At 37.2% G+C, this 12,603-nt stretch overlaps 1 protein-coding gene across 3 annotated transcripts in view; it reads left to right on the top strand.

Annotated features, from left to right (window-relative positions):
- The first annotated feature begins 2,168 nt into the window (after positions 1 to 2,168).
- The window catches only part of LOC134210828 (leucine-rich repeat protein SHOC-2), a 57,894-nt gene continuing 47,459 nt past the window's right edge, over positions 2,169 to 12,603 (top strand). Inside the window, exons 1-2 of one of the 3 annotated variants that reach the window (XM_062687137.1) lie at positions 2,169 to 2,553; positions 2,652 to 3,241. In XM_062687137.1, the coding sequence (XP_062543121.1) occupies positions 2,937 to 3,241 (305 nt within the window). In that variant the 5' untranslated portion in view covers positions 2,169 to 2,553; positions 2,652 to 2,936. The remainder of the gene's footprint in view (positions 2,554 to 2,651; positions 3,242 to 12,603) is intronic. The other 2 variants (XM_062687139.1, XM_062687140.1) reach the window with 2 other exon arrangements.

Raw genomic sequence — 12,603 nt, 5'->3', positions numbered from 1 at the left:
AAATTTGATCGGTAATTGTACTTTATCAACACTTTCACTGTTTATTATTATTCAAAATCAAGGATAATGACAAAATACACAAATCGTGACGGTGATCTATTTACAAAAAATAACTTCTGGCGATTAATCACGAAAAAATGGCATTTTTTAGTATGTTCCAGATATGTCGTTTATACGATGAAACAGAGTCCGGCAAGCGTTTTAATCGGCAATGGACAGAAACACTAATGCCCTTTCGTACAAATACTATTCCAAGGACATGATTTTCGATGATTTTTTTTTTCAAGTTGAGTTTTACTGAAGACCATTTCAAATGCTAATGAAAATCACCTCTTAATGATTTTCGATTAGTCAGGGTGGTAATTGATTAAACAACATGATAAAACATTCGGCAAGTCCGTTCATCGATTCCAATCGGCTCAAATGTATGCCCCGTGATGGGTATCGCTTATTTCCCATGATTGACCTTTGAACCGGTTATTGGTAAATATGTCTACCGGTTCCAATCGGTTAAAATACGGTTCAAGAAGTTCACAACTACCATAGAATGCCATAACTTTTGATAATATGAAGTTTGATGTGCCGTATGGGCCGTTGAAGGGCCCTCCTTAGCCGTGCGGTAAGACGCGTGGCTACAAAGCAAGACCATGCTGAGGGTTGCTGGGTTCGATTCCCGGTGCCGGTCTAGGCAATTTTCGGATTGGAAATTGTCTCGACTTCCCTGGGTATAAAAGTATCATCGTGCTAGCCTCATGATATACGAATGCAAAAATGGTAACCTGGCTTATAAACCTCGCAGTTAATAACTGTGGAAGTGCTTAATGAACACTAAGCTGCGAGGCGGCTCTGTCCCATTGTGGGGATGTAATGCCAAGAAGAAGAAGAAGAAGAAGAAGAAGAAGAAGAAGAATGTGCCGTATGATTGTATTCACGTAACAGGTTCCGGCGGAACGTCCGGAATCCGGAATACAGGCCATATTTTGGATCGATCAAATTCCTGATCCTATTTGGAAACGACGCATTTTCCAATCAAAATAGCTAAATAATCATTTCCAAAGTAAGCGTTCATGGAAAAACCCAACAACCAGCTAACAACCATTTTAAACCCGGAATATCTCTGGAACCAAGTGACCTGAAAACTCATAAAACTCCTAAACTTGAATAAATTCCGCTTCTTTTGGTGAAAATTGCGATAAAAAATGTTATAATATGTAATGTAATGTTATATTAAAAATGTAATAAAAAGACAAAAAAGTTATAGCCAAAAAGATATGTATTTTTGTTTTCTAAAAGGGAGTTGGTAACGGAAGGGTTAAACGTACCTTTTAATATTTGTACTATGTACTGACAAACTAAAAGGGATTATTGTTTTAATGCAGCATGAGGTCACAATCAATCAAGACCATACCGCGTTACATTTACATTTTAGTTACATTTTTAGTTTTAACTAACATTCAAAATACATACAAGCATTATTTTGGCAACATTTTTCATATGGCCACCAAAATAAAATTTCCATGAAGAATTAGAAATTTTCCCTAAAAAGTAGAAAAAAAAGTAGAAATAAGGGTAAGAGCAATAAATAAATATAAAATTTCCCCAAATAATGCAAAATTTCCATGAACAATTGAGAATTTTTACACAAAACAAAAATAAATTAGCACTTTTAAAAGCAAAAATTGCAATTATAAAAGATGAATTTTCCATAAAGAAATTAAAATGTTTCACGAAAAAAAAAATACAAAATTTCCCTAAATAAATCAATATTAGCAATAAATAATTATACAAAACTTTCCACAAAATAAATATTCTTCTTCAAAAAAAAAAATATTTGTGGAAATTGTATATTCATTTATTTGCTCATACCCTGAGTTCTTTATTGGCAATTTCCTATTTTTTATGAAAAATTTCTAATTTTTAGGGGGAGTTTTTATATTAATCTTTTTTAAATATCAGTAGTCGAACTATTGAATTATCAAAAGAAACATTCAACACAGTTGTTGCATATTTTCAAATAGAAATTTCTATAACTATGGATCGCCCTAGTTCTCCATGCAACTTCTCGCGTGTAGGAACGAATGGACGAGGGACGACAGCATCTTCTGCCCGTTGCTCTCGAGGTATCGATGTTTTTAAAAGGAACATATTCAAATGTTCTGCTCTCAGTAGATTTTTGACCGCGCTGTGATGCAGACATCGCTGGAAACTGAATCCAAAAGCGTCTAGCGGCTGGTTAGACGTCTCAACATCATAACAGTTGTCTATCACTATTGGTGAAGCTGTGTAAAGTGTTTGTAATTCTCTACAGATTTTGATAATAATTAACCGCTCGGTGAGGAGTGAAGTGTGCTCTTTTCCATCCCTAGGCGATAGTGTTGCTGCTGCTAATCGTTATTGTGTGTTGGAACAGAGATAGTGGTTAACGGCAGATTCGGGTCCAGTACATGGGAATAGCCGATTACTAGCGGTGAATCAACATCGAAACAAAGATTTCCGAGGAGTCATAGAGTCTTTTGATAGAATTCGGTATTTCATGAGATAGACAACGACCAGGTACTGACCGCGAAGTTCGATTATTCTGGTCTGTTATCGCCGACCTCTCGGTAAAGCTCGGTCAGTGTTAAATGATTGTGTATTTATTTTGGCGCCAGCTGAGGGACGTATTCGAGTTCGGATCAATCTGAGGTTAAACCTTAGCCTGGATGAATAAGTGATTGTTGGAAGTGAAGTGAATCCTCTTGGGATAGGGGAACTCCCCTTCCCCAAACAGCTCCATACGAATATACGTAGAACAAGGAATCCGTAATCACTGCACAAAACATAATATAAGAAAGTGAATGAAGTGCAACTAATCAAGGAACGGAGTACGAAGAATCTTATCTCAAAATATTCAAGTGGTCAATACAGTGTGAGTGATCCTTAGAGACGCAGTAGCAATGGCAACGCTACTGTACACGATCATTGGCATGACGGCCAGTGCGTCGTTGAACTGCGCCGTCCGACGGGAGATATCGCCCTGTACCTGTTCGCCGCACGGCTTTTTCGCCAATACCATCGAAGTCAAGTGCGAACAGATGGAGTCCTTCCACCAGGTAGTGGACGCCCTGCAGGACCGCTTCACGCCCGATTACAACATCTGGCTGACCATATCGCACTCGCAGCTTCTGGACATGGCTACGCAATCTTTCTACGAGATGAACATGAACATCAAAACGCTCAAGATGAACTTTGATAATTTGAGGTAGGTGCAACACAGAACCGAGCAGCGCTCTGACCCAACCATATTCACGCGCACGCCGCCGGTCCGATATGGGTGTTTCCTTTGGTTATCGCATAGATTGTTCTTCTTGCGGTCGTCATAGCTCTCTGTTCGTGCCTGATAAGGTCCAGCTGACGAAAGGAACATTCCTTGTCGCTGTCTTCGACCGTTGGACCATATAGTAAACAGTGTTATTTTTTGTGTGTGTCATTTCTGTGATACGATTGAATGTTTACCATTTCTTGAGAATAAGCTGTTCATTAGCTGGAGTTTCCAGAGACATTTTGATTTGTCTCTACGTCAGTGATTGAATTTTATTATTTGTATATGGAGTTACTTATGCATTGGGGATCTAGTGGCTACCGTTTCTGGCCCATGTGTAGAAGGATTTTTGTTAAATCGTATCTCAGCTTGTACTTTTCCACATTTGTATCTTAATTAATTTTCTATATGCTAGTAATGTTTTATTGTTGATCATTTTTTTCGAAATCGATTCGATTCGACCAGTAAAGGAACTTTGAAATACAGCACATATGTTTCGTAATGTTTTATCATTTCTTCTAAGAAATTTACATACCCATTCTCATCCTTTCTAAGTAGTTGAACGGACAAATCTTGATTGTTTTAGAACATCTTTGGTTTAAACAAATAAATAAATAAATCTTTCTATCATCCCAATTCATTGTGTTAAGTAATCCTTACTTTGGATTTAATTTATTGCATTTTTTATCTCTTGAAATATTTCGGAGATTTACAAAGCAAATAAATCAGTAGGTCAATGCACAGAGGCTGAAATCGTGTTTTTATCGCGTTTATTTAATAGTACCTTTGGCGCCGTAATAGTATCTCCCTGATATTTTAACAGTAAGTGAAAGCATTTCTTTGAAAGTATTTCAGACCTATGATCAATCCCGCCAAAAAAACGAGATACAAAAATTCTTCCGCTACAAAGTTTGTGTCTTCACAAAATTTGTAGACAAAGCTCACCAGAAAAACTTTGTCGATGACGCCAAGATCGAACTATATTAGGTCTTATGTCAACAAGCCTTACACCACATAACATATAGGCATCATTGCCGTGAAAAGTGGTCCTTCCAGGATTTTGAATCGCTAGCGAACCTAGCGGTGGAAGTCAAGCTTTACTACACAACGCGCATAAGGCAGACCAGCATCGCATGCTTTGCTGTCTCTTTCTTTCGCCTTGGATATACAGGAGTGCCGTTTGTTGAGGGTTGATAAACAAAGAGCCTACTTTGAAATTTGCAGTTTGTTCTATGATACCTATCTGTTTTGTGCTTTCACTATGTTCGCACTACGGCATGAATAACATGTTATTCAATTTGTCATAAGACGAGTTAGTACAATCCCATTGAATTCCACCACTTAATTGTATCTTGACAGATACGTATTTCGACCTCAAATGTAAGGCCGTCTTCAGTGTCTCGTACTTGACTCGACTTGAAGAAAATGATCGCAGCTTACACTATTTATACTATGCGTAGGTATAATAATTTATCTAGGTACTTATCTAGTTACATTTACTACGGTGTTTACTTCTACTCGCTTGTTTCGCTTAATGCTTAGGTATAAACTTGAAGAGCCAGGAGCTACCATTTCCTTGATCTTTATTCAACAACCGCGTTTGTACCTGTCGGTAGATTTCCAAGCTCTCAGCAACATCAAGTTTCCACGGAGAAGAGACATTTCTTAAAATTTTAATGTTTGATGTCGTAATTGAATGATTTTCCTGATATACATGTTCAGCTACCTTAGACCTAAACTCATAATTTAACCCCTTATCAGTTTCCCTCTTAGCCTTACTTACTTCTGCAATATGTTCTTTGAACCTTATATCTAACGATCTTTTTGTTTGACCTACATATACTTTATCACACTGTGAACAATTAATTTGATAAACCCGGCCTTTTTAAAATTTCTACTCTATCCTTTGTGGAGGCCAACAGTGTCTTCAGCTGATTGCTTCTGCTGGAGAATACTAAATCGATGCCGAATTTCCTCAGTCGATGGCGTAGCTGGTGGGTGATATGTCGATCATAGGGGACCGATACCCTCTTCAGCGGTTCATCGATCGGTGTCCAGTGTTGTCAGTTCGTTTTTCGCAGGTTCCTCTGCTTCTTGTTGATGATTGCTTGTATTGTTCTTTCCTTGTATCCGTTGATCCTCGCTGTTTCCAAGATGTGTTGTAGCTCCTTCGTTTTCCTTCTTCGCTCAGGGAATCGTCTGCATCCTGTGGATCATGTGATGAAAAGCTGCCATTTTTGCTGATACGAATGATTTGATGTGTATGGGATGACTCTCATGGTGTTGGTGGGCTTCCTGTAGATTTCGAAGTCTAATGTTGCATTTGTTCCCTTGATAACCAGTAGATCCAAGAAAGGTAATTTACCTTCCTTTTTCCTCCTCGTGGGTGAATTTGATGTCTTTATGCGTTGTTTATCGCTTCCAAAATCCTGGGTAGATCTTTCCGGTTGATAATGCTGAAAATGTCGTCCACGTATCTCCACAGTTTATCAGGTAGTACTCCTTGTTCCTCTAGGTTGTCCTCCAAATTTGCCATGAATAATTCGCACAAAAACGGTGATAGCGGATTTCCCATAGAATTGCACCCTTCGTTTGTTTGTAGAAGCTTCCACGGAATGTAAAGTAGTTCTCATTCATGCATAATCTTGCAAGCTTGAGATACATCTTTACTTTTCCTCGCCATGCTGTATCCGTCCGTTGTTCTATTAGCCAATCCTCCAAAAGGTTCAGAGCATCCTTCACTGGAACGCTGGGGAATAAATTGGGAGGATTGGCTAATAGAACAACGGACGTGTAACGAAAAAGATCAAACAAAAAATGACATCGACATTCAAACTGAAACTGAAAAAAGAAAAACAAATCACAAATGCAGAAAGAAATCAGGAAAAAATTCCATAAAAAGCTCAAAATAATTTTCTTATGTTATTCAAATTATCGACAAAAGAAAGCTCATCAAGATAGCCGAATAACATGTTACAAGGCCCTAGTGCGAACATAGTATTAAACATGTTCTTCAAGAGCATATGGAAACGCATGGTGCTTGGTCCGGCAGCTTCTCACGACTAAACATTTTGTGTAAAAATAAAGGTTCATAGTATTCTGCATAGGTACCAATGAAAGCCATTTGCCTCAAGTTACGACCTGAGACGTTAGGACCAAAAACAACCTGGCCTGAGGTCAAAGCCTACTTGAAGGTTCACAAGGGTAATGATAAAATACGGAAGATTGATTTATGCTTGTATTTGCCTAAACCCTAAACCCTAGAATAGGATGTGCCTTCTTCTTCTTCTTCTTTCTGCTTCGGATCTGACATTTGTAGATCCTAATGTTGAGGGCTAGCTGCTATGGCTATATGCCCAAGGATGTGCCAAGTAGTCAGTAAAAACCGTACCGATGTGCTGTCACAATCGTACCGGTTGCTGATTGGTTGAAAATGACAATAGATTACTTAGATTGGTGGCGGCGCGTTTTTCGTAGGGCAGTTTGTTGTTAGTTTGGCCTTGTTGAAGGTTTGTAAAGTTGATATTAAGCAAAATACGAAAATATTTGAGTTCTAGTTTTTTGGTAAAAAAATAAATTTACACTAAATTGCAAACACCATATGAATTATTCTCAAGGGTTGTAAAGGTTTAAAACAGTTAATGCTTAAATTATCATTCACTTTTCCGTCATTTTCGATCTCAAAGTCATATTTTCATTAGCGAAAACTTCTCTCTGTTAGTCTTTCGCTTCTCTTACATAAATAATGGATGGAACGGAAAGAAAAACATCAAGTTTTTAAACATGATATTTGGAAGATTTTGTACCAAATTACTTTGACTGCACTGGCGACCACCTCGTCAGAGCAACCGACTAAAAAACAACAAGGCAGTCTCAAATGAGTTGTCACATCCAATCCTAAACCTACCGTACATTCGCTTACAACGACAGTTCAAGTATTAAATTAAAATGAATTATTTATATTGTGCCTTGCAAGAAAATGACAACTTTCGTGATCATTTTCCAAGGCTCTCATAGATAGCATAGCATAGCATATCTGACCGCACACTATCCTGGGTTGGCTGTCGATAGGGACGTTAGATGTACCAGAAAAACAGCCTGGGGCTTGGCATGTTTTTCATTCAACGATCCCTTTGTTCAACATCTGGCCAGGCCCTTACGATCAGTGAGGATTTGGGTGGGAAGAGTTGATTAGATACCTACTTAAGAAGATTCGGAGAACTCACGCGACCTCTATAGGTATCTGGAGTTGGAGCTTGGATGGGTTATTAAAGGGGTGCTTTCCTTGGCGAAAAAGCGTAACTATTATATTTTTATTGGTATTGATATTGTAAAAGGTGAGAAAGAAAGATTGTTTATTAATGTTTATGCGAGATTATTCAAAAAATATGGAGCTCCGTGATAATTTTAGAAAATGAATGGAAATATTAAGAATAATTCTATACTTATATATAAAACGTTGAAATTTATGAAAATCAAAGGAGAGCAAATTGATCCTTGGTGTGAAACAAACTTCACCAGCGACACTTGTTCCAGCTGAAAAGGAAATATAAATATTCAGATTGGGATTACATTATTTGAAAAATAGTTCACAGTGTCCCTGACCGAGAAAGGACCTCAGCTTCGAGAAATCAGCGTCACCAGATTACCGTGTGTCAATAAAAATATATGGTAAAAATAATTAAAATAAATATGTTTCTTCTATTTTATTGGAAATGTTACCTTTCCTTTGTATCTTGTCAGCTCCTCCCGTTTTTCTAAAGTTTGATCACCGAACCTATCAAAATTTTGTCAGATAATAACGACCTAGGTGAATGATGCCCTCCTTAGCCGTGCGGTAAGACGCGCGGCTACAAAGCAAGACCATGCTGAAGGTGGCTGGGTTCGATTCCCGGTACCGGTCTAGGCAATTTTCGAATTGGAAATTGTCTCGATTTCCCTGGGCATAAAAGTATCATCGTGTTAGCCTCATGATATACGAATGCAAAAATGAATCATTTGTTTGAGAAACTGCATATACCCATTTTACACAATTTCGAGAAAACAACAAAAAACTGTTTTATACAAATTGGCACCGAATCTTTTGATTTTTTCGATACAGATCAATAGTTTTTGGCAAAACTCAACACCCTGGGGCATTTCCAGCAACACATCAGCAAGTTACCACTGATTTTATATAGAATCTAGCTTTATATACTCGGCTTTACACGAGATTGAAAAGTAAATTATGCAATTCGAATGTCTTATTGCCAGGGTTTCTACTTTTCGTTTCGATGAGACCAAAGCAAGCGTTTCACGGGTCAAGCAAAAATCCGGGGGATCTACGATCGCCGTGGTATTATTGATCAGTTTAACCATTTTCAAGAAATGAATAAATTATAATTTTCTTGTAATAAAATTACTTATTGTGAGACCCTAATCTTAATCTTGACTAAATTTGCTGCTAAATGATATTACCTTCGCCTGAATTTGCATTTATTTTTCGACAAAATTTGTAAAATATCATCAACTCGCTTTGAGAGACGTTTTTCTTTCTTTTTTTTTTCAAAATAATATAGGGGGAATGACGGCTTTGGCAGGTTTTGTTCTATTATTGGCAGGGGGGTTTTTTATGACTGATTTTGCTCAAATTAAGCCTAAGCATTCTTTGCATATCAAAGAATATTGTGGCCAAATTTCATAAAATTCGGTCGACAAAACCCCCCTGCCAATAAAAGAACAAAACCTGCCAAAGCCGTCTGTTCCCTTACTATATATAATAGCCCTGTTTGTCTGTCCGGTGACTAGCCAACCAGACGCAGCATGCGGGGAAATTCACACAAAAAAAAAATTTGACACTTGAATTCTTTTTTTACTATCAGATGCAGAAAACAAGACCAGTGACAACCTTAGACAACCAGACACAGCATTTGATGAAAAAAATCACAGACAACAGACGTTGAAAATTTTGATTTTTTTAATGCATGAATTATTGAACCGATTATATTGAAGAAAAAAAAAACAGCTTCATACGTTCTACATGTAGCAGTGCAGTACTCGTTTCAAAAATATGAAAAGCCATGATTTCACTTACGGAGGAAATATTGGCAAAACAATAAAAAAAAACAGATTAATCCACCTAGCGGTGATGGTGCCTTTCTCGCGCAAAAAGGTAATAAATGTAGCCTTTACGCTTACACCTCGATGATGTACAAGAAAGGCAAAACAGTTAAGTACACCGTCTGATGTTATGATGGAAAATTTACACTAGTAGACGACAGATGGCACTGCCAAAAGTTTCTCGAATTTCCTATGTTCGAATTTTGACTTTCGGACAATTTCATAGTACTATGAAACTGAACGAAGAGCATACTTACACCTAAATGCTTGCAAAACGAGCGTCTTTATAGTACGATGAAACTCTTAATGGGAGCAAGCCACGGATAAACTTTAAAAATATTTATAGATGCAAGGCATTTTTCATAACACATTATTGTTCCATGTGACTATGTCTCATCACTATTTTAATATTATCAATTTTTTGCAATTCGCCATTATTATGAAATTCAATAGTGATCAACAGCGTTTCAGTCTCTGTCGGATGCAACTTGTTGCAAGAAAATCGGTTAAGAGTTTCTAAGTCAAAATTTGGCTAATGTTTTTTATGACATTTTGTGTACACACACACGCACACACACATACACACACACGCACACACGGGCAGACATACATTTGTTCAGCTCATCGAGCTGATTCGAATGGTATATAATACTATGGGTCTCCGGGACTTCTATCAAAAGTTCGAATTTGGAGTGAAATGATAGCCTTTCGGTACAAATTAGTTATTCGAGAAAGACAAAAATGTTCCCCGGAATACGGTACAACAATAGTGAGGAGTGTTCATGCTCTGTTCATAAACACTTCGAACGATCTAAGCACAACTATGCTTTGTGCGGTCGAGAAGTAAATCAATACGCTTTTGATCGAGTTCCTGGTCGGTGCGCAGGTAGTTAGTTTGTTCTGCTTTTTGCGGCCGAACCATTGTTAGATAAAATCATTGTGTAAAAAAATGACACGGTCGCATCGCTTATCAGAGAACTGATAATCCTTCCTGTGGTTTTTGTGAAGACGCAGAGGTAAATACTGTCTTCGAATAGCAAAAACCACCTACTAATATTCCTTCCCTCTTCCTAACTGACTACAAGTACGTGGCCGGTGCCGTTATTGATCATTTGAACTTTTGAGGGGCCATCCAGAAACCACGTGGTTATATTTTTGAAGATTTTCAACCCCCTCCCCCCATGTGGCTTATTGTGGTCATATGGCAGACCCCCCCCCCCTTGACCACGTGGTTTTTTTTTCAAGTACAAAAATTAAAAAAAAAACCTTATGTAACTAAAACATATGGTTAATCCGATCAATTTTGAAGATGGACAATTTCAACTGATTCAAAATCAAACTAAACCCAGCATGGAAATAATAAATTTTCATGAATTCGAAAATTTTGATGATGTTATCATGTTGTAATGTGTATCAGGTTTTAGGATATCTAGAACTCGCACACCTTTAATGCATCAAGAGGATACAAAAAATGTGGACTCGCGAATATCTTATAAAAATTTATAATAGTTTAGAAATTTTCCAAAATATCTCTTTATTTTTATTTTTTTTAAATTTTTTTATTAGGTTTTTTTTTTAAATAACTATAAAGTTCATCACTGAATATCCCTATAGATTCCTTAGAGTATTTGGGACCTTCCATAGCTCTGGAGGTACTGGAAATTCTTAAGATATTAACCTCAGCGAAGCATCTGAGCTGAACTCCTACAACGAAAAGTTTATCAGAGAATCACAAAGTTAATATGCAATCTTAGAGATGCAAATACAGTAAGGCCGTCTTCAGTGTCTCGTACTTGACTCGACTTTCGACTTTCGAGTCGAGTCAAGTACGATACACTGAAGACGGCCTTACTGTTGAGGTCGAAATACGTATCTGTCAGGATACAATTAAGTGGTGGAATTCAATGGGATTGTTTAAACTCGTCTTATGACAGGTAAACTGTCAAATGCTTTCTCTATATCAAGAAGAGCAACTCCAGTCGAATATCCTTCAGATTTGTTGAGCCGAATTAAATTCGTTACTCTTAATAACTGATGGGTGGTTGAATGCCCATGGCGAAAACCAAATTGCTCATCAGCAAAAATAGAATTGTCATTAATATGAACCATCATTCTATTTAAAATAATCTTTTCAAACAGTTTGCTTATTGAAGAAAGCAAACTGATTGGGCGATAACTAGAAGCCTCAGCTGGATTTTTGTCCGGCTTCAAAATTGGAACAACTTTGGCGTTTTTCCATTTATCTGGAAAGTATGCCAATTGAAAACATTTGTTAAATAAATTAACCAAAAAGGATAAAGAGCTCTCAGGAAGTTTTTGATAAGTATGTAGAAAATACCATCATCACCCGGGGCTTTCATATTTTTAAATTTTCTAGTAATAGATCTCACTTCATCCAAATTGGTTCCCAACGAAGGGTCAAAAACATTCTCTTGATTGAGAATGTCTTCGAAGCTTCGTGTAACCTGATCCTCAATTGGACTAGTGAGACCTAGACTAAAATTATGGGCACTCTCGAACTGCTGAGCAAGTTTTTGAGCCTTTTCGCCATTTGGTAATAAAATTTTATTTCCCTCTTTAAGCGCTGGAATTGGCTTTTGAGGTTTTTTAAGAATTTTTGTTAATTTCCAAAAGGGTTTCGAACTGGGATAGAGGAGAGTAGGCCTTGATCTGGCTAAGACGTGTTTTTTTTTTCGGTGCTTGTCATTTTTTTCGAATATTTCCAACTTTTTAGGAATTAGTGACACTAATTTAGTGTATCAAGGTTTGCAGTCAGGAACTCAACTTGCCGAAGATTCAGAATGCGATGTTTATTGCCTAGTTGAAGTGTGTGAACATCCTACCCATAGATTTACGATCGTGTGATTCCCGAAGGACTTTTCCCGAAGGATGCTATCAATTTCAAGTCAGTGAAATGGTCGGTTTGAATACGCTAAGTATAATTTTATTTAATTATTTTGCATTAATTCGTGTTTTTATGGGTATGTGTATTTTTGGAAATCGTTTAAAACATAATATAAAGCTCCCATTGGTAAATTTTCATAACAGCACATTCAATGTTTGATTGATTTTTTGACATTCATAAATGGTACAAAAATGGCTACTGGCATATTAAAAGAGTCACATTAACATAATAAAATAGTAAGCAGCTGCCACGCTTTTAAATTTTCTAATTTCAATAAAGTGTATGCTCACTGTGATTT

The sequence above is a fragment of the Armigeres subalbatus genome, chromosome 2, assembly GCF_024139115.2.
Source record: "Armigeres subalbatus isolate Guangzhou_Male chromosome 2, GZ_Asu_2, whole genome shotgun sequence".
NCBI lineage: Eukaryota > Metazoa > Arthropoda > Insecta > Diptera > Culicidae > Armigeres > Armigeres subalbatus.
Note: the sequence above shows the minus strand (reverse complement) of the source record. Positions and strands in the feature narration are given on the sequence as shown.